Source organism: Natator depressus, chromosome 19 (genome assembly GCF_965152275.1).
Source record: "Natator depressus isolate rNatDep1 chromosome 19, rNatDep2.hap1, whole genome shotgun sequence".
NCBI classification, from domain to species: domain Eukaryota; kingdom Metazoa; phylum Chordata; order Testudines; family Cheloniidae; genus Natator; species Natator depressus.
Window position 1 is genome coordinate 10,217,811 of NC_134252.1, and position 19,644 is coordinate 10,237,454.

Below are 19,644 nucleotides of genomic sequence, written 5' to 3' on the forward strand. Positions count from 1 at the left end.
CATTGGTTTCGCTGTTGATTAGCTTCCAGGCCTGGCCATGGCTCACGTGCAAGACAGAGACCCCCGAAAATTATTTATCCAGGACCCTAAATGCTGCGGCGGGGGGGGGGGGGCTCCATTCCCAGCCCACAGCCCTCATTCTGAGCTAATTAATTTAACATTAGGGCAGAGCCAGCCCACTTGCATGGAACACCATTAACAATCATGCACCCGCAGCCTTAAGGCCAGCCTCAGCCCCCCTCATGCAGGGAAGCTGCGCCCTTGCCCCCACAGGGGCTAAGCCTGTAAGTAACAGCTAGAGTAGTGAGCAAGAGGTACCCAGGTGGCCCTCTTCACAGGTTGGTCCAGCTGAAACGAGGAGAGCATTCACACAGCACCCAGGCACTGCTGGCCAGGGGCACGTCACACAGAGACTAAGCTTTTATTTACAGATGCCCTCCGGTAGAAATAAAAGGGTTGTAAGAAGCTTCTTTAATGACAGAGATTTACTTGAGAAAGGAGCTCTGCCCCTCCCCTCATAAGTAGTTGTGTGTGACATGTTTAAAGTTTTTGTATGAGCGGGCCTAGGAGTAGCACTCATGGCCCAGACCCCACTGGGTTAAGTGCTGTACAGATAGATTTTAAAAAGCTGGAAAATAGAGTTAAACTTCTTGGTCAGGCCTTGATCAGTATAGCCCAAAATGAATTTGCCCAGCTATTGTTAAAAATAAATAGGCATCAGTTTCAGTGTGTTCATTCTGTGTGTGAAACTAGCCATCTATTCTCAGTGGATGATCCCCCAGAGCCAGGCTGTGGAGGATGCAGACCAGGCCTACTAGCAGAGGAGGCTCTCAGAGGTTTGTGAGGAAAGGGAGTTACTCTACATCCTTAAACTAGTTTTAGTGCTGTTGGGGACACTGGGGCATGGCCACTAGGTTACTCGAGGGGATGGAAGACCACAAGTGTCTATGAAGCCCCCCTCACACTAGGCCCAAGCATCCTTGGCCCCCACTCCCGCCTGGAGGCACTCGGAGCAGCTCTACATACTAGGCCCAAGTGTCCTTGGCCCCCCCGCCTGGAGGCACTCGCAGCAGTTAGGCTGAGGCTCTGCAACAATATGTTGCAGAGTCAGACTGCCTGAAACTAAACAAGGCCAAACAGGGCAGATGTGGAAGAAAAATGCTGAATAAAGCAGCTTTATGTATAGTTTAACAAATGATACAAAAAACAAGGGAACTAGCTGGTAACTGGATTGGCTGGCTATATGGATACTTAGGGCAGCTTGCTATTGGATAAGTATGCTGAAGAAAGGATGTATAAAAGCCTGTGTAACTTCCTGCTCTGCGTGCAGGATTTGAGATTCTATTCTCCCTGTAGTCTTTTTGAAGCTTCAGATAAACTTTTCCGCTTCTCCACCCCGTTGTGATTATTGGGTGAAGCACACCTGGTAGCAAACCAAACCCTGCTGCTGTTTTGCCTCTCAGCACTGGGTACCGGCAACAGTGCCATAGTGGGAGTGGATAATTAGATCAAACTCTTTCCAGCAGGTGGTTTCTAAACCTTGTTTACTAAGGACTCAGCCCACAGCTCATACTACAAGAAAAAGCCATAAGCCGCTCCTCTGCCATGGTAGTCTAGGGGTAAAGCAGATTGTCAAGACAAGGGAAGAAGGTACAAGGTTTAGCATGTGTTGTTTTAACAGGCATGTCTGAGTGAAGGAAGAGAAACTAGAGTTAGAGCCTGTGCTAAACTAATTAAGATGTGACAGCTAGGTTAGTTCAATGCAGGAGAGGCCAGTAATGAGATTCCTAAATATAGAGCCGATGCTACGTAAGGAAGAACGGAAACCTGAACTCCGCATTCCTCTCACCACATGGCCAGTTTAGCCACAGCCATAGACTGTGGCTATGTCAACAGGTACAGGCTACAGCCTTCCTGGGCAGATGCTGCTGCTAATTAGTTCTTCTTGCTGCAGTGCAAAGCCAGAGGGAGAAGGTAGGGCATCTCTCAGTGGATAAGTGTGTAGTTAAATACATGTGGGTAAAAAGAGCACAAGTGCTAGTCACTGGAGAAGGGAGCTTAATGTGCACATCCTAGCCTAGCTTTTACCCACTTAGTGTCAGGTGCTGTACAGAGAGGAAGCACAGCTAGTCTCACTACTACTATAGAAGTCTTCATTTTATCTTTGGCACTTAGTACAGTGAAGGCCACCAAAAAGGTCATCTTGCCCCAGTAAGTTTTCATTTGAGTGCAGTATAGATACCATAGACTGAATGATGCTCTGGACCAGTAGTAAGTTTTCTAGAAAAGTTAGATTTTTTCCTGCTTGCAGACAGTTCATCTGAAAACATCTCACTGCAGGAGCCTAAACAAAACGCTGGCTGCTTCACACAACAGCCTTGCTTACAGTATTAGTGTTAACCTTCCCACTGCCAAACAAATAGGATCAAATACCTCAGCTGGTGGCAGGGATACTGAGACCCCCTCCTAATAAAGCAATTGTTAAAACAGAAAGACTTGCATATGCTACAGAAGAGTCTGGTATTTCTTCCAGAAAATATATTAACGTTTTGCTTAGGGTCAGACAGCAGGAGAAGTCAGCCTCCAGGTGAAAAGCAGCATGGAAGAGGCTGTTCTAATACAAAGGTTCTGCTGTTGCTCTAGTGAAGGAGTCCCAAAGTCTCTGTTCAGCAGCAACTCTCATGAGGCACTGGGGCTCTGGTGAGCACTCTGAGTCGCTCGGACAAATGCCATGTCCTGTCTGTACTTCATGGCAGTGGGCAGCTGGCGCCGGAGTAGCTGGTCCCCATGGTCTACAGGCTGGGGCTCATCGTAGACTGTGGAGATGAGGATGGGGCCATCCCGGCGAGGCTTTTTCGGCTTGCTGAAAGTCTGCAGTTTCTCTCCATGGTACCTAGAGAGGAGTGGGCAGTGAGCAGTGTGTCAGTGCATCATTGTTTAGGACATGAGAAACTGCTCTACACTAGCCCATATTTACCAAATACTAATAAAAGGGCCAGGCCCATTGTTAGAGCATGAGGACTAGGAATCATAGTTCCTAGGTCCTGTTCCTGACTGGCACCAACCTCTAGGTATAGTTTCATTAACATGGCTCCAAAATGAGTGAATACCCGTTTTGCAGGCCGTTAAGAGGCATGTTTGTAAAGTATCTGTATCATATATAGATGAAGAGCTCTGAAGGTGCAGAGAATCTGAATTAGTTTAGGCATAAAACCTGAGCTGGCCAACTCAAAGCTGAGACAGAACAATTAATAATGTTTACTAGGTCTGCACATAGCATCTGTACCTAGATCAATTGTTTCCACACTCGCTGGATCTGCCAAACGAGTACTGTACGTACCACCCCCGTAGGCTCTGCCACAGCACTTTAGTTTCCAAAAGTGTGCACACCCCATCACCAGCATCATTGAGGTCACGCGCCACATGTGTTTCAATCTCCCCTATAAGGGAGCAAAGAAACCGTTCACAAAGCAAGAGCCAGAACAGATTCTCAAGCTTTGAAGGGACCATTACAGACAATCCAGGTATTGCTGGAGGACTGCTGAGTAGCAAAAACAAGGGTCCAAGATTCAGGACTTGATCTCACTTGAGCTGCACAGCCATAAGGACAGAAGCATATTCCATTCACCTCTAGATGGCATGAGTTGTATCAATACATCAATGCTGCCTATAGAGACTGCCGCAGAACCCCAGGGACATTCCTTTTAGTTGTCAATTACCTACTACATGTTACTTCTTGGTATGGGGCCATTGAGTGGCACTGTGCACAAGCAAAGACCACCAGAAGTTTGTAGCACTTACCCCAATCCTCTCTTGCACTTGGGATGTTGACCCTCATTGTCCAATGCTTCAGCCATTCCAGAGTTGCTGCTCCCCAGACCCCGTCCCTCCATCCAGCCCTGCCTCTCCAACACCTTCCTACCAATACCCTGGAAGATAAGAAACCACTCCACGTAAACCAGCATCAATTCTGGGAGTGAGTGGGCCAAGCTATTACACTGAGGTCAGTGACACACCAAGGGATCAGGCTTCATGAACAGCCTCTGTTGCAGAGCCTTAATGAGAAGGCTAGTCAATCCTGGCCAAGTGTCTTCTGCAACTGTTACATGCATTTCTAAAGCCCCCAACCTTCCCAATATGCCACTAACTAAAACCCAGCTCCATGACACCTGCACTTTTACAAAGATTTATAAATAACTTTGAAAAGCAACCCTAAGAGAAAAAACAGTTTGCTAGTTAGTCCAAGTCCTGTAATTCTCCATCATTTCAAGCCTCCTCTGGCCAACTATCATTTGCCTCTGGCCCAGACACCATGAGCAGCACATATTCTAGTGTTACCTTGGTATATTTCTCAAAGGTTCCAATCTGTTGCCCTGAAACAGAGCCATCCTCCAAACCATCCCGGAGTCTCTGTTCCAAGCGCATTTGTATTGCATCACGGGCATCCTTATCACCTCCATCTGAGGACAAACATGAGACACAGCAGAACTTATAAGGGAAAAAAATATGATATTACAGTCCTTTCTCCAGAGACCAGTCAGCAGGGGAGCTTCTGGCAGCTTCCTTTGCCAAGTCAGGAATGTTGTTGTTCCAACTATGTTGACCTCTTATTTCTCATTTAAACTAGCTTTAAATAACAAGCTACACAGCAGCATCTTGAGAGGAAGGCACCTGGCTCCAAATGCAGGTTTTACAGGAAGTCAGATTTGAACAAGAGAATTTCATTAAAGCGTTTCAGAGACGATTTGTTTTAAGTTGGCGCATTCACCTGCAATGCTGGAAACTCAACAGCTTCATTCTATAGCAGTGGCCAGGGGTACGTGTACCCCTGGGGATACACATAGGTCTTCCAAGTGGTACATCAACTCATCTAGGTATTTGCCAAGTTTTACAACAGGCTACATAAAGAGCACAAGCAAGTCAGTACAAGCTAAAATTTCATACTATGACTTGTTTACACTGCTCTATATATTATACACCCAGGGGTTCTCAAACTGGGGGTCAAGACCCCTCAGGGGGTCACCAGGTTATTACATGGGGGGTGGCGAGCTGTCAGCCTCCACCCTAAACCCTACTTTGCCTCCAGCATTTATAATGGTGTTAAATATATATTTTAAAAAAAAGTGTTTTTAATTTATAAGTGGGGGTTGTCACACTCAGAGGCTTGCTATGTGAAAAGGGTCATGAGTACAAAAGTTTGAGAACTGCTGCTATACACCAAATGTAAGTACAATATTTATATTCCAATCGATTTTATTATATGGTAAAAATGGAAGTCTGCAATTTTCCAGTAATAATGTGCTGTGACACTTTTTGTCTTTTTAGGTCCGATTTTGTAAGCAAGTCATTTTTAAGTGAGGGGAAACTTGGGGGTATGCAAGACGAATCAGACTCCTGAAAGGGGTACAGTAGTCTAAAAAGGTTGAGAGCCACTGTTCTATAGTGCAGAAACCAAAACTGACGAGAACAGGAGTGAAAACAGTTCACTAGTTTGGCTGTCCCAAGCACAATGCCTTGCTAAGTAGCCAATTATGCTCAGAGTTTTAAAGTTTCCTATTTCAATATTCTCAGGTGCTAATCTGGGAAGGTTTAGCATCCTGTCTTCTAGGGACACTCAATAAGACACAGTATTAGACTTTTCAGTTCTGAACTGTTGACTAACTATGTCCCTTTATAACCGTCATCTTCAGAGCCAAGGCCTTGGAATATTATAGTTGGCAGTGGCATGAGGAAAAGTCATTATGAGATTTAACGTCTGCATCCCTGTACCAGAGAGGGTAAAACAGGAGGCTTTATACAAAGCATTAAATATCTCCCTCTTACCAAACTAGAGCCTCACTACACAGACTTCTGTTCAAAGGTCCCTGCCTATTTGAACTTGCTGTGGCTCCCAACTCCACTTAACGTTCAGATCCCTTCGGCCCCACAGGAGCCTGGTGGGGAGGCAGCCATGCTTCTCCGCGTTCCTGGTTCTGGAGATGCTAGACATTTGAGCACGTCTCGGTTTAACTGCAGCCCCAGTGGGAGTGCAATGAGTCTTGCTGTTGGGCTGCCACCACCACCTGTACATATGGGAGACCGCGCATGTCAGCTCAGATACCTTTGTCGTAGTAGATACTCATGTCCACATCCCAGTCATCTGCCGTCTGTTCGTCAAAGTCTGTCAAGAGAAAAACAGTTTGTGGAAATTAGATAAAGGATCCGGGTCACGGGAGCAGCTTTTCTGTCAGGGGCATAGCCCTCCATCCAGCACAGTAGAAGAAGTGTGTTAATATCCGTATGCAGTGTTGTTGTAGCCCTGTTGATCTGAGGATTAGAGACACAAGGTCGGGGAAGGAGTATCTTTTATTGGACCCACCTCTGCTGGTGAGAGACAAGCTTTGGAGCTCTTCCTCAAATCGGGTATGAAGAAGCTCTTGTGACCTGAACAAGAGCTCTGTGTAAGCACCAAAGCTTGTCTCTCACCAACAGAGGCGGGTCCAATAAAAGATACTCCCTCCCCCACCTTGTCTGTGTTAATATACAACATTTGTTGGGTCTACAGAAAGACCTGCCAGGGGGATTGGCGATAGCATAATGAGCCTTGTCTCCAGTCACTGGATCAAATCCAGCCCAGATTTGTGGTGTCTGAGGGGAAAGTTTTCCGAAAAGGGTTGCAGTGCTTATAGCCACAGAGGAGTTCACTCAGGGATGGTTCAGTGCTCACCGATCACTATTTGTGGTTATACCTGTTGGGCCCACTTCTGAAAATTCAGCTCCAAGTCTCGTTACCCCCAGTGCTGAGTCTGTGGCTTATGTAATCAGAGTTAGCAATCAGTCCTAGTCCTAGGGGACACACGTTTACATCCAAAAAAAATACCCACCACTGCCAGCAAGAGTGCTAGTTATCTCAGACCAAGAATTCTGAATGGACACTGAAAACAAGCCGCCCTCTCATCCCTAGCAGTCACCCTCCAGCTCAGGGAGGATGACCATTAGCAGAACATTCGAATGGGAGGAAACCTGCATTGCTTTTGTCCATGCTGGAGACTATCTCCAGGGCTGCCAACATGGCATCAACACACCAACGCTAAGTTTACTGAGTACTTGAAAGACTCGGGACTTTTGAAGGGTACTTTGACTGCCTGGCTTGTATAAACTCTTTATAAATACAACCTCTTCCATGTGAGGTACTGTGGACCAGTTGCTGACCATGTGGATGACCAACCAGATAAAAGGAAGGAGTCCTTCCTACAAATTACAACTTATCTCCAATCTGTTTAAAAGTTTGTCTAACTTGATTCCTATAAAACATACCCAGAGCTTCTCCAGATTTATTGCTGTAATTTGTAATCAAATCCTTTTGCAGAACACTTGATTATCGGACAACTTGCAAAGGTTCATACAACTGAGCCCTTGGTAAAAGGTGTTCATAGTTGGATAACTACTGTGCACAAAATGCCCCTCCCAGGAGGCCATGAGCAATAGTACCTCCTTGCTCTTCCTGCCAGTACTGAGCATCTGTGTAGAAGACCAGCCCAGAGCCTCCCTTCTCCCACTTCAGCTCAATCTCCTCTTCAAACAGTCGCTCCTCCGTGCGTTCCTGATTGGTTACATCCTCATGCAGAGCCTCATGTCGTTCCCACTCCTCACACCTATCATCATCCTGCAAAGGAACAAGGAAGAAGGTTGATACCAATAAAGCAAGGGCACTTGCCCAGACCCAGTCTCCCCCAGCTCCCATCATATCACCCACTCTCCAGTTGCCCTGCTGAATATGTTCTCTATAGAACAGAGGCATTTTGGTCAATGCACTCTATTGTGAGCACATCACCTGCAATTTCCAATCACTGGCATTATCAGTGCTAGTCCCCTCACTCCTCCACTGAGCAAGGCTTTTCAGAGTCAATTACCTGGGAGAGCTGGTGAAAGAGCTTAATTCCCTCTTTCTACCCTAACCCCATTCATACACCATTTTATGGTTAAGGAACGCAGCTAGAGGACTTGCCACATGGCAAGTGCGTCAAAGTGGAGGTGGGTGTTTAAAAGTTCCAGCCTCCTGATCCTGTGCTCACAACTCTATGCCAAGCCCATCAGAAGGAGTGCACTGCCACCCTGTAATCAGCTTACCATGGAGAACCACTTGGTTACGATAAAATAAGCTTTGCTATCTAAGAGAACATGAAATAGCACCAAAAGCCTCATAGCCAGAGCTTAGCATATACAGATTAGTGTATATTCATGCTTTATAATACAATTCTCAGATACAAGATACTATCTGTATGGTACTGTTACATAGTTAGATATCAGCACCCCAGGAAGCAGCAGCATTCCCTCCCTGCTGTTTACAGGTACACCTCTACCCCAATATAACGCAGTCCTTGGGAGACAAAAAAATCTCACCACACTATAGGTGAGATTGTTTTATCTAACTTGCTTCCCCCCCCCCGTTCCTTGTCCCCTGACCACCCCCTCCAGAGACCCCCATCCCTAATCACCCCCAGGACCCCACCCAACCCCCCGCTCCCTGTCCCCTGTCTGCTCAGACCCCTATCCACACACCCCACCCCGACAGGCACTCAGACCCCTATCCACACACCCCACCCCGACAGGCACTCACCGGCAGCGACGGGAAGCGGAGCAATGTGGCCCCAGCCCGCTCCACTCCACCACCTCCCAGCCACGGCTTTCCACTTCCCGCCACCCGTGAGTGTGGGAAGGTTTGGGAAAGGATGTCCTTTGCACTCAGCGGCAGCGGGAAGCGGAGTGACACGGCCCCAGCCTGCTCCGCTTTCCTTGCCCTGGCCCCAGCCATGTCGCTGGGGGGTGGGGAGGGCGGGGAGAGAAAGGTCCCGCACGCACTGGCAACGGGAAGCGGAGTGCCACAGCTGGCAACTGGTGGAGCGGAGCAGGCTGCTCCGCTTCCACCGCTGCCGGTGAGTGCGGGGGGGGGGGGGGGGAGGAAGAGAGGAGGATCCCTTTCCCCAAGCCCCCTCCTCCGAGCGACACAGCTGGGGCTGGGGCAAGAAAAGCAAAGCGGGCTGCTCCCAGCCCCCTGCTAATCCCCTGGGCCACTCTGGGACTGCAGGGCCCCCAAAAGTGCCCCCCCACAGCTCCTGCCTCCCAGACCCTGGTGTGTGGGGGGGAGCCCCTGACTAGCCCCAAGACCCTCTGCCCCTTATCCAACCCCTCGGCCCTGGCCTGGCCCCACCCCTTTTACACACTGCTCAGAGCAGTGTGTCGGAGCTTTACCGTGCTGTATGCGAACCCCCGTTATATCGGGTCACATTATATTGGGGTAGAGGTGTCTATGGTTAGTCTTGCAATTTGACAGGAGAAAGCCACTTACATCATCTGAATGAGACTCTTCTGCTTCCTCCTTTCCTGGTCCTTCCCAGTCTTCCTCATCACTAGTTTGAGTCATCCCAGTTCTTGCCAGGGGTCCCTTTTCCATTGTGATCTCCTCCCCCATGTCTGTATAAACCAGGTCTTCTCGTTCAACAGTCTCAGTGTCCCGATATTTAAAGGGCACATTCCCGTACCTGCGAGAGGATCCTGTCTTGGGGAATCGTAGCTGCAGTTTCTTAATAACTCGGGGAGGCAGCCTGCAGGCCTTGATCAGCTCCAGGAAGACTCTCAGAGGTGTTCCCACATTCCCATGGGGCATAAACACAGGAGGATTCAGTTCAGGCAGCCACTTTAAGTCTGCCTGGGTAAATGTTTCACTCTGGGTCTTATTATGAAGCTCCTTTTTAGTTTTATATGGGAACACACCCAAACCTAAGAGAAATAAATAGCAGATTATCAAATCTGTGATTCCGTCTCAAAGAGCGCAATTTCACCAAGCTAGAAATAGAAGGCAGACTAAGAAAGGGAGCCTGTGATACAGATTTTAACAAAGAGTTGCAGAAGAGGATAAGTCAGAGGGCTGTTTTTGTTTAAGAATCAAGCTATGAAAATATGTTGACTGAGAATTTCATCAGCCATTTGTTTCAAGCCTTTATAAGTCCATACCAATAGCAAGGTAGCATTGCTTTATGCAGCAGGCAAGACAGTTGTTTCTGGTCTTCAGTTACTCAAGTCATAGGCAATATATCATTCTCTGACATGCGCAATTGCTTTTGTGAAGCATTCTACTACTGGAACCGCCAACCAGGTATCTACAGTTCAGAGCTCTCGTCTGCCAGATGAGCCTTCATACTTTGCGGCCAGAACACACGCTAGCTGTACTTGCACATAACAAACCTGAAGTGCTTCCTCCCAGAAAGACACGTAACCCAACAAAGTATATAGAGAGACTACTTTTTCCCCCTGGTGGGTGGGTGAGTGAATTTTGCAGCTCCAGTTCAGCAACCCCTCTGTCCTACTTCTACCCATTTTACCGCCCACTGATATCTTTGTTGTGAACGCCATCCTTCCAACCCACAAAGAACTGGGTGGAACCCCTTGAGCTTCACAAGAGAGATCACTGGCCATTTGGAGGCGAGAAACAGGGGGCTACATAAACAATTTCCCCCAGGGGTTGAACCCACCACCTCTAGGCCACCGAGGCTCCTGCAAGCCTAGGAAGTAAACTACTTTCTGGGAAAAAGAAAGAGAGGACTTGGGGCACCTTAGAGACTAACAAATTTGTTTGAGCATAAGCTTTCGTGAGCTACAGCTCGCTTCATCGGATGCATCTGGGAGTGGTGGGAATGAAAGAAGGTAGAGAGGGGACTTGTACCTGCTTCCTCTCCCATCAGTAGGGGCCACTGCTTCACAGACACCCCTGCTATGGTCAGCAACCCCTCCTCGCCCCAAACGCCCCCGCCCCTATTACCCTTTTAAGCCATCTCCCCGCCCGCCCCGTACCTGCGCCCGGGGAGACTCGGACCCTGCGGATCACACAGCGGCCGGGCAGCCCGTCGCCCTGGGCATCCAGCCAGCGCTTGCCCGAGTACATGCGGAGCAGCCGCCGGGCCTGGCCGGGCTGCACCGCGACCAGGCAGCAGCAAGTGGCCGGGCCCGGGGGGTCGCTGCGCTCGGGCCGGTGCCGGTAGTGGAAGCAGAGGAAGCCGCCGGCCTCGGCGAACTGGCTGAAGTAGGAGCGGAGCTGGGCGGAGCGGAGCTCGGCCGGGATGCGGCTCACCAGGCAGTAGCGGGCAGGGCCCCAGCCGGGCTCAGAGCTCCCGGGCGACGCCATCTTCAACCCCCTGGGCCGAGGTCACGTGAGCAGCGCCGCGGGGGAGGGGGCGGGCCGACGCAGACACGCCTCTCGCGAGATTAAGTGATTACGTCACTAGAAGGGGCGACGTCATCCTATTGCAAGGGGGCAGGGATAGGGGTTCATTCCCCTGGCGCACATTGATGATGTCACAACAGTGGCACAGCTGGGTGACCCTATGGCGCAGCGGTATGACCTCAGCCTCCCTTTAGGAATGTGCCCCAGCATGGCCCAGCACATGAACATCATATCGTCATGGGAGCACCGGGGGCCTGGAACATCGTGATTTTAGGATCTGTGCGTGTGCCTCAGTGTTTCCAACTCCCGTGATTTTTATCGCAAGACTCATGGTAATTGGTGTTTTTTCTTAAAGCCCCAGCTCCTGGAGTCATGTGAGGCTGTCAGCTTTCTTGAAACAAAAAGCAAAGCAACTAGCCCTTCATAGAATATCAGGGTTGGAGGGGACCTCAGGAGGTCGTCTAGTCCAACCCCCTGCTCAAAGCAGGACCAATCCCCAACTAAATCAGCCCAGCCAGGGCTTTGTCAAGCCTGACCTTAAAAATATCTAAGGAAGGAGATTCCACCACCTCCCTAGTGGTTGCAGAAAAAAGCTTGGCAGCGTGACCTGGGTGCAACCTAAAGCTTAAAAACACAACAGGTAAATAAAAAGAACCCAAATGGATTATTTTAAAGTCTTGTATTTAAGGTGATCTCATGATTCCGGGGTCATGACTCCTTTTTTTGAACGCTTGGGGTTGGCAGTACTGGGAGCTGAAATCAAAGAAAAAATGACCAGACAAAACAGGGAGCAACCCAGAAACTATAAGCAGAGCCTTGTGGCAACCCCTGTTGTGAACAGACAGCAGAGGGTGCTGATGCTTTTTTAGACCTTTGACAAAATGGGCTCTGTATTAGCAGGTGTATCTGTGGTAATGACATTGTTTATTACATCCTATGCTAGTGGTTTTCAACCTGTGGTCTGCAGACTCTCAGGGGTCTGCAGACCATGTCTAAGGAGTCCGTGAAAGGGTGTCATTACCATAGAACAGTGGCTTTCCACCTGTGGTACATGGACCCCTGGGCGTCTGCAGACTGTGTCTACAATTTCCAAAGCGGTCTGCACCTCCTTTTGAAATTTTTTAGGGGTCTGCAAATGAAAAAAGCTTGAAAACCACTGACCTATGCTATAACTCACGCATTCATCACTTCCTTACATGCTCAATAAAATAAGAATAAAACAACCATCTGGCAACTGGTGTGGACTGTGTGAAATCAATTCATAGAATCATAGAATATCAGGGTTGGAAGGGACCCCAGAAGGTCATCTAGTCCAACCCCCTGCTTGAAGCAGGACCAATTCCCAGTTAAATCATCCCAGCCAGGGCTTTGTCAAGCCTGACCTTAAAAACCTCTAAGGAAGGAGATTCTACCACCTCCCTAGGTAACGCATTCCAGTGTTTCACCACCCTCTTAGTGAAAAAGTTTTTCCTAATATCCAATCTAAACCTCCCCCATTGCAACTTGAGACCATTACTCCTCGTTCTGTCATCTGCTACCATTGAGAACAGTCTAGGGCCATCCTCTTTGGAACCCCCTTTCAGGTAGTTGAAAGCAGCTATCAAATCCCCCCTCATTCTTCTCTTCTGCAGACTAAACAATCCCAGCTCCCTCAGCCTCTCTTCATAAGTCATGTGCTCTAGACCCCTAATCATTTTTGTTGCCCTTCGCTGGACTCTCTCCAATTTATCCACATCCTTCTTGTAGTGTGGGGCCCAAAACTGGACACAGTACTCCAGATGAGGCCTCACTAGTGTCGAATAGAGGGGAACGATCACGTCCCTCGATCTGCTCGCTATGCCCCTACTTATACATCCCAAAATGCCATTGGCCTTCTTGGCAACAAGGGCACACTGTTGACTCATATCCAGCTTCTCGTCCACTGTCACCCCTAGGTCCTTTTCCGCAGAACTGCTGCCTAGCCATTCGGTCCCTAGTCTGTAGCGGTGCATTGGATTCTTCCATCCTAAGTGCAGGACCCTGCACTTATCCTTATTGAACCTCATCAGATTTCTTTTGGCCCAATCCTCCAATTTGTCTAGGTCCTTCTGTATCCTATCCCTCCCCTCCAGCGTATCTACCACTCCTCCCAGTTTAGTATCATCTGCAAATTTGCTGAGAGTGCAATCCACACCATCCTCCAGATCATTTATGAAGATATTGAACAAAACCGGCCCCAGGACCGACCCCTGGGGCACTCCACTTGACACCGGCTGCCAACTAGACATGGAGCCATTGATCACTACCCGTTGAGCCCGACAATCTAGCCAGCTTTCTACCCACCTTATAGTGCATTCATCCAGCCCATACTTCCTTAACTTGCTGACAAGAATACTGTGGGAGACCGTGTCAAAAGCTTTGCTAAAGTCAAGAAACAATACATCCACTGCTTTCCCTTCATCCACGGAACCAGTAGTCTCATCATAAAAGGCGATTAGATTAGTCAGGCATGACCTTCCCTTGGTGAATCCATGCTGACTGTTCCTGATCACTTTCCTCTCATGTAAGTGCTTCAGGATTGATTCTTTGAGGACCTGCTCCATGATTTTTCCAGGGACTGAGGTGAGGCTGACTGGCCTGTAGTTCCCAGGATCCTCCTTCTTCCCTTTTTTAAAGATTGGCACTACATTAGCCTTTTTCCAGTCATCCGGGACTTCCCCCGTTCGCCACGAGTTTTCAAAGATAATGGCCAAGGGCTCTGCAATCACAGCCGCCAATTCCTTCAGCACTCTCGGATGTAACTCGTCCGGCCCCATGGACTTGTGCACGTCCAGCTTTTCTAAATAGTCCCTAACCACCTCTATCTCCACAGAGGGCTGGCCATCTCTTCCCCATTCTGTGATGCCCAGCGCAGCAGTCTGGGAGCTGACCTTGTTAGTGAAAACAGAGGCAAAAAAAGCATTGAGTACATTAGCTTTTTCCACATCCTCTGTCACTAGGTTGCCTCCCTCATTCAGTAAGGGGCCCACACTTTCCTTGGCTTTCTTCTTGTTGCCAACATACCTGAAGAAACCCTTCTTGTTACTCTTGACATCTCTTGCTAGCTGCAGCTCCAGGTGCGATTTGGCCCTCCTGATATCTTTCCTACATGCCCGAGCAATATTTTTATACTCTTCCCTGGTCATATGTCCAACCTTCCACTTCTTGTAAGCTTCTTTTTTATGTTTAAGATCCGCTAGGATTTCACCATTAAGCCAAGCTGGTCGCCTGCCATATTTACTATTCTTTCGACTCATCGGGATTAATGGGTCTCAGCTCGGTTCCCCGTGGAACGTGGCCACAACACTAAGCCACCGGCACAAATTGGCCCAGTTAATCAGCAGGCTCTGCAGAGAGGCCAAAGACTGAATGGACATGGATCCTGAACTTTATTTTCACCGCTAGCGCCCGGGGGCTAAATTTTGAGGTGTGTCTATGCTGGGGGCAGGGGTAGGGACCACCCACATTATGTTACACCAACTAAGGCTCCCTGAGACTAACACCCACTTACACCCAACTCTTCCACATCAGTTCTGAATCTGGCCCACGGTATACAGATTATACAGGCCATGTCTATGCTACAGCAGCACAGTTAGGGCACTGGAGCTGTGTGTCTGTAGCGCCGTAGTGTAGATGCTTCCCACATAGAGGGAAAGGTTTTTTCAGTCAATGTAGGTAACCCATCTTTCTGAGAGGCAGTAGCTAGGTCAAGAGAAGAATCCTTCTGTCAACATAGCCGTGCCTACACCAGGGGTTAGGTCTACCTAACTATAGTGCTTAGGGCACAACATTTTTCAAGTCCTGTGCAACGTAACCAGGTTGATCGAAGTTTTATGTGTAGACCAGGCCTAAGGGAGTCTAGTGTTGCCGCTGCACCACTCTAGCTTTTCTAAGTGAGTGTCAGGGAGTCTCGTTTACGTATCACTTCAGAACCTGGCCCAATGCCTTCAGGGTGGGACTGAGGTATGGTTGGTGAAGGGAAGGATCATAGGGGAAAAGTTGCAATTCTGCTTCCTGTGATTTTCCTGTTCAGTCTCCATCACTATTAATCAGACACCTTTCCTCAGCAATGTTTATGTACAACATTAATTTTGTTTTGCAGTTTAAGATGACAAATGCTGTCAAGATAGGATGCATTTCTGAGGGCATTTTCTGGAGACTGTGCCTCATCCCATGTGAATCATCTTTGGGTTCTCAAACCTGTGGCAGGCTTTTCTAAGTTTCAGTAAAATGCAACATGCACCAATGTTTCCAAAACAGAACCACCACTTTCCAAAATGTAATACATTTTATTTAAAAAAAAAATAATTTACTGAATTTTATATACAAATCACAGACTAACATCCACTCACAAAATACTGATGTCTGAACTCTGTGCAAAGGCTGTTTTCTTTGTGTAGATCAGCACCTAGTATGGGGGAGTGGGAGCAACCAGTCAGTAGTCTAGGAAGCAGACGCTCAGCTGCAGAATGGTCTGTGCAGCCACTACAGCTCCTCCTCTATAGTGTGTACCATCTACGGAATATCACTCACTGTTACACAAATGGACATAAGATCACCAGCCCTACCTGTTCTTAATATCACTGCAAACACCTTCATAACATTTATCTAAAATGGAGCCCTTAGCCACTTGAGCTGATGCATTAACAAAAAGGTATTAGATTCTGCCACCCTAACATTAGTGGTACAAACATTAAGTGGTACATTACTCAGAGTAGTCCCATTTTCTTCTACATGACTACTCACTTTGAGTAAGGGTGGCAAAATGTGGCTCTCTGTGAATCCTTTTAGCTTTAATACCGTCTGTTTGAAACGGATAGATGTTTTATGGCTACTTCTCTAAGATTCCAAGGCACTTAGTTAACCAGTCACACAATACACACACGGGTACTATATAAGGGCCTGATTCCACAATACCTGGTAGCACTCATATCAGTGATTCCATTCACTCTCAGTACTGCTCAGCGTGACTACAGTTTGCAGAATTAGGCCCGTATGTATGCATAGACTGTGAGGGTGAAATCCTGGCCTCATTGAAATCAATGGCAGAACAGGCTGAGATTTGACCCTGAATCACAAAATTTGGATCATGCTCTAATCCAATGTGTTGTGTATTGCAGGCCTGTTTTCAAAGGTGCTGAGTACCCACAGAATCCACTGAGCATGGCAGGCAGAGTGAGTGCTGAGCACATCTAAAAATCAGGTTATGTGTGTGTAACAGAGGCAATTCTACGGCAATTTTATCCTTTAAAACGGTAAGACTCCATTTAGTTCAAAGCCCTTGTTTCAATCCCCTCCTTTCTCAGATAAGTGCTTCTCTGACCTGAATATTTCCCAGGGAAAATGTCAGCCCAGAGTATTATTTTGTATGGAATGTTTTAAGGACATTGGTCGTGCTTTTTTCACGTTACTGTGCAGTGAAATAGTAACATCACATACACTTCAGAAACGACTTGGCTTTATGAGTTCAGTATGTACAGGGGCTGATGTCTGCTGTAAACAAATGCTAAATAAGAGTTACATTCTTAAATGTTTTGTGCCTTAGCTGAGATTTTCAACCTCTCAAGCTGTTGCCTGAGCCCAAGTGAAATATAAACACAAATCCAGGTGTCTGCAAGTCCACAGTATCTTTCCCACTAAATCCCCACTCCCAGATTAACATTACCGTCCCTTGAAACGCAACTCAATCCTCAGGAGGTGCATGTGAGAGTGGCCGCTGAATCTGATCTCTTAGGAGACTGTGTGTGATGAAAGAGTCAGTCGCCTGCTGGTTATTTCATACAGCATTTCAGTGATCACCTCAATAACGTCTGCATTGCCAATGATTGGTCGAAAGAAGAGATTGGTGATAAGTGCAGGAGGAATGGACCTCAAGGTGGAGGCAATCAGCAAGATGCGGGCAAAGCGGCCCTTGTCCTCTGGGTGGAGGGGCACTAGGACTTCTCGGAGCGCTCTCTGTGCTTCCCGTTGGAGGCTCTCAATGTACAAAGAGGCCCTGAGACCTGGGACATCTATGGAGAGAGAAACAACAGGAAATACAAATTAAAGTTGGACTTAGCTTGGGAAGCAGAGCCTCAGTCCCAGACTCTTACTGTGCATGTGCCTCTGCTGAAGGCTGGCTAGGCACTATTGCTAGTGAGTCACAATCAATTTCTACTGACTGCACACAGGCACAGGCAGAGAAGTATACACGCCTCCTTAGCATGTTTACATGCCTTCCAAGGGACCCTAAAGTACTTCACTAACTCATACATGGAGCACCACTAAAATGCAGCCACTTCTGGGGTGGAGAGCACCAGTTCTTTAATAGCGTGTAACACAACAAGGGAGGCGAAATATTGATCAATGAAGCCAGGGCAAACCCCAGCTCTAGCAAAACATGCCTTAACATCCTATTGTCCCTGAAGGATATGCAAGAACTCCATTTTAAAGTCTTATTTAAAATATCCCCTTCCCTCTTCACACACAGTAAACTGCATAGGACTCAGTTTATCTGCCTTAGAAAGATGAAGAACTGAATCAACCCTGTTAGGATTTGAGAGACTGCAAACCTAATGAGCCATCCCTATCAGCATAGTTGACTCCGAGATCTATGAATTAAAGCAGGTGACTGAGTGGGGAAAGTCACTTACAGCCTGAATTCCAGAAGTCAATGGGAGCTGGAAATGCTCAGCACCTCTGAAAATTAGCCCCTAAAATGCTCTGTGCCTCAGTTTTCCTGTCTGTAAAATGGGGATACTCCTTCCAGCTTGTAAAGTGATTTGCGCTCCCTGGATGAGTGGATAGACAGATAGATAGATAGTCATTGCTAGATGCTATTGTGTGCCATGCCTTCTCTCCCTGCCGATGGAAAGGTGTGTGAGGATTAGGCACTCACCAGGGTTAAAGAGAATGGCTCCTTTCAGGTAAGCATACTCCTTAGGGCTCAGGTCCAGGCTCCAGAATGTGTTCAGGCAGCACTGCAGCCGCTGCACCCCGGCTAGGGTGGGCTGTGTCCTCTCAGGCTCCTGTCTCTTACTCTGGCCATCAAGGAGAATCCTCTTGAGCATGCTAGGGGCTGGGGTTTCTATCACCTCGAATGTCACCATCTCCTGAACCAGCCCCAGAATGAAGAGGGGAGCCCAGCAGCTGTCCAGAAGCAGCAACTGGTCTCCCCAAGGAAGCAGCTGGAAGGAGGGCAGGTTCTTCATGAAGCTGACTGTTTTCACAAGGACATCAGAGGCTGCCTGGCAGGTGACCTGGGGTGTTTGGAGGCAGACGGTGCGACGTTTCTGGCACAGGCAGCGCTGCTGGGATGGGTTATGGCTGCCCCAGTTGTGGTTCAGGTTCTGGCTCAGGAGAGTATAGAGGATGGCGTTTTGGTTCTCCTCACTGAGGCACCGGCACCTCTCATAGTCCAGGTCCATGTTGCTTGTAGTCATTGCTGAGCCTGGCAAGCGGATCCTGTCAGGTCCCAAGGAGGATGAAACTCTTGTGCACCTGGCCGGATGGATCTGTGAGCACGACTAGTCCCTTGCAAATGCTGCTGTATCAATCAAAGCTCTCTGACTGCAGCCTGCTTCTCCCAGCTCAGTAGCTCCTCTCACCTCCTTGGCTGTTATTCCTGGCTCTATTTATAAGACTCTGATCAGTGAAACACCCCCTTAGCAGCCTTGACCTCTCTTTGACCGAGCAGCATTCATTGAAAAACAACTCGACCCTGGACTAATTGGCTAGGGAAGTGGGGCCTCCACGTGGTGCCGATAAGAGTTTTCTCAATGAAAGTGCCAGTTGGGGCCAGGAGGATGGAACAGGATCGGGATGACAGATTGGGTAATCCAGATAAGAAGGCCACTCAAACAGTATAAATGAAGTCATTAACCTTGCCCGTACCATGGCACCAAGGCCCCAGGTATGTAATCAGGCAATGCTATATGACAGGTGTCATTGCCAAAGAGTTCGCACACACACACACACACCCACCCACCCCCCCTTGTCTGGAGCAAGAGACCAGTAGCAAAACAGCCTGTAAACTCTGGCCTTGGAAAGAGCAACCTGGAAGTCATTTTATCAGCAGGTTGTTTGTTTAACCTTGTTGACAACAGGCTGCCGTTGTTGCAGATAAAGAAAAGAAACCCAACGAACTACAAAGGGCATCTCTAGTACTCAGAGGAAGGCTGGAGCCTCAGGTATTCTTGCGTGTTTCAGGGAGGGGGGAAATACAGGGGAGTCTGAGGGTCTTTTTACTTTTTGTCTTGATTTCCCTGGAAATTTCATCAGTTTATAGACAGGAATTGCATTAGACACAGGTTAGATACATGGATTGATATGTCTTCACATTTCAAGGAGTGAATCATAGACTATCAGGGTTGGAAGGGACCTCAGGAGGTCATCTAGTCCAACCCCCTGCTCAAAGCAGGACCGATCCCCAATTAAATCATCCCAGC

At 48.1% G+C, this 19,644-nt stretch overlaps 2 protein-coding genes across 2 annotated transcripts; both read right to left on the minus strand.

The window, feature by feature from the left end:
• Positions 1–2,231: 2,231 nt before the first annotated feature.
• Positions 2,232–11,163, minus strand: GPATCH3 (G-patch domain containing 3). The gene is made up of 7 exons (XM_074934256.1): positions 10,831–11,163; positions 9,329–9,759; positions 7,471–7,645; positions 6,101–6,160; positions 4,339–4,460; positions 3,802–3,929; positions 2,232–2,893 (listed from the first exon to the last, which is right to left on the minus strand). The coding sequence occupies exons 1-7, from the start codon at positions 11,159–11,161 to the stop codon at positions 2,680–2,682; spliced, it is 1,461 nt and encodes a 486-aa protein (XP_074790357.1). The 5' UTR covers positions 11,162–11,163; the 3' UTR covers positions 2,232–2,679.
• Positions 11,164–16,948: 5,785 nt separating this feature from the next.
• Positions 16,949–18,639, minus strand: NR0B2 (nuclear receptor subfamily 0 group B member 2). Its single transcript, XM_074934489.1, has 2 exons — positions 18,096–18,639; positions 16,949–17,229 (listed from the first exon to the last, which is right to left on the minus strand). The coding sequence occupies exons 1-2, from the start codon at positions 18,637–18,639 to the stop codon at positions 16,949–16,951; spliced, it is 825 nt and encodes a 274-aa protein (XP_074790590.1).
• Between the last annotated feature and the right edge of the window lie 1,005 nt (positions 18,640–19,644).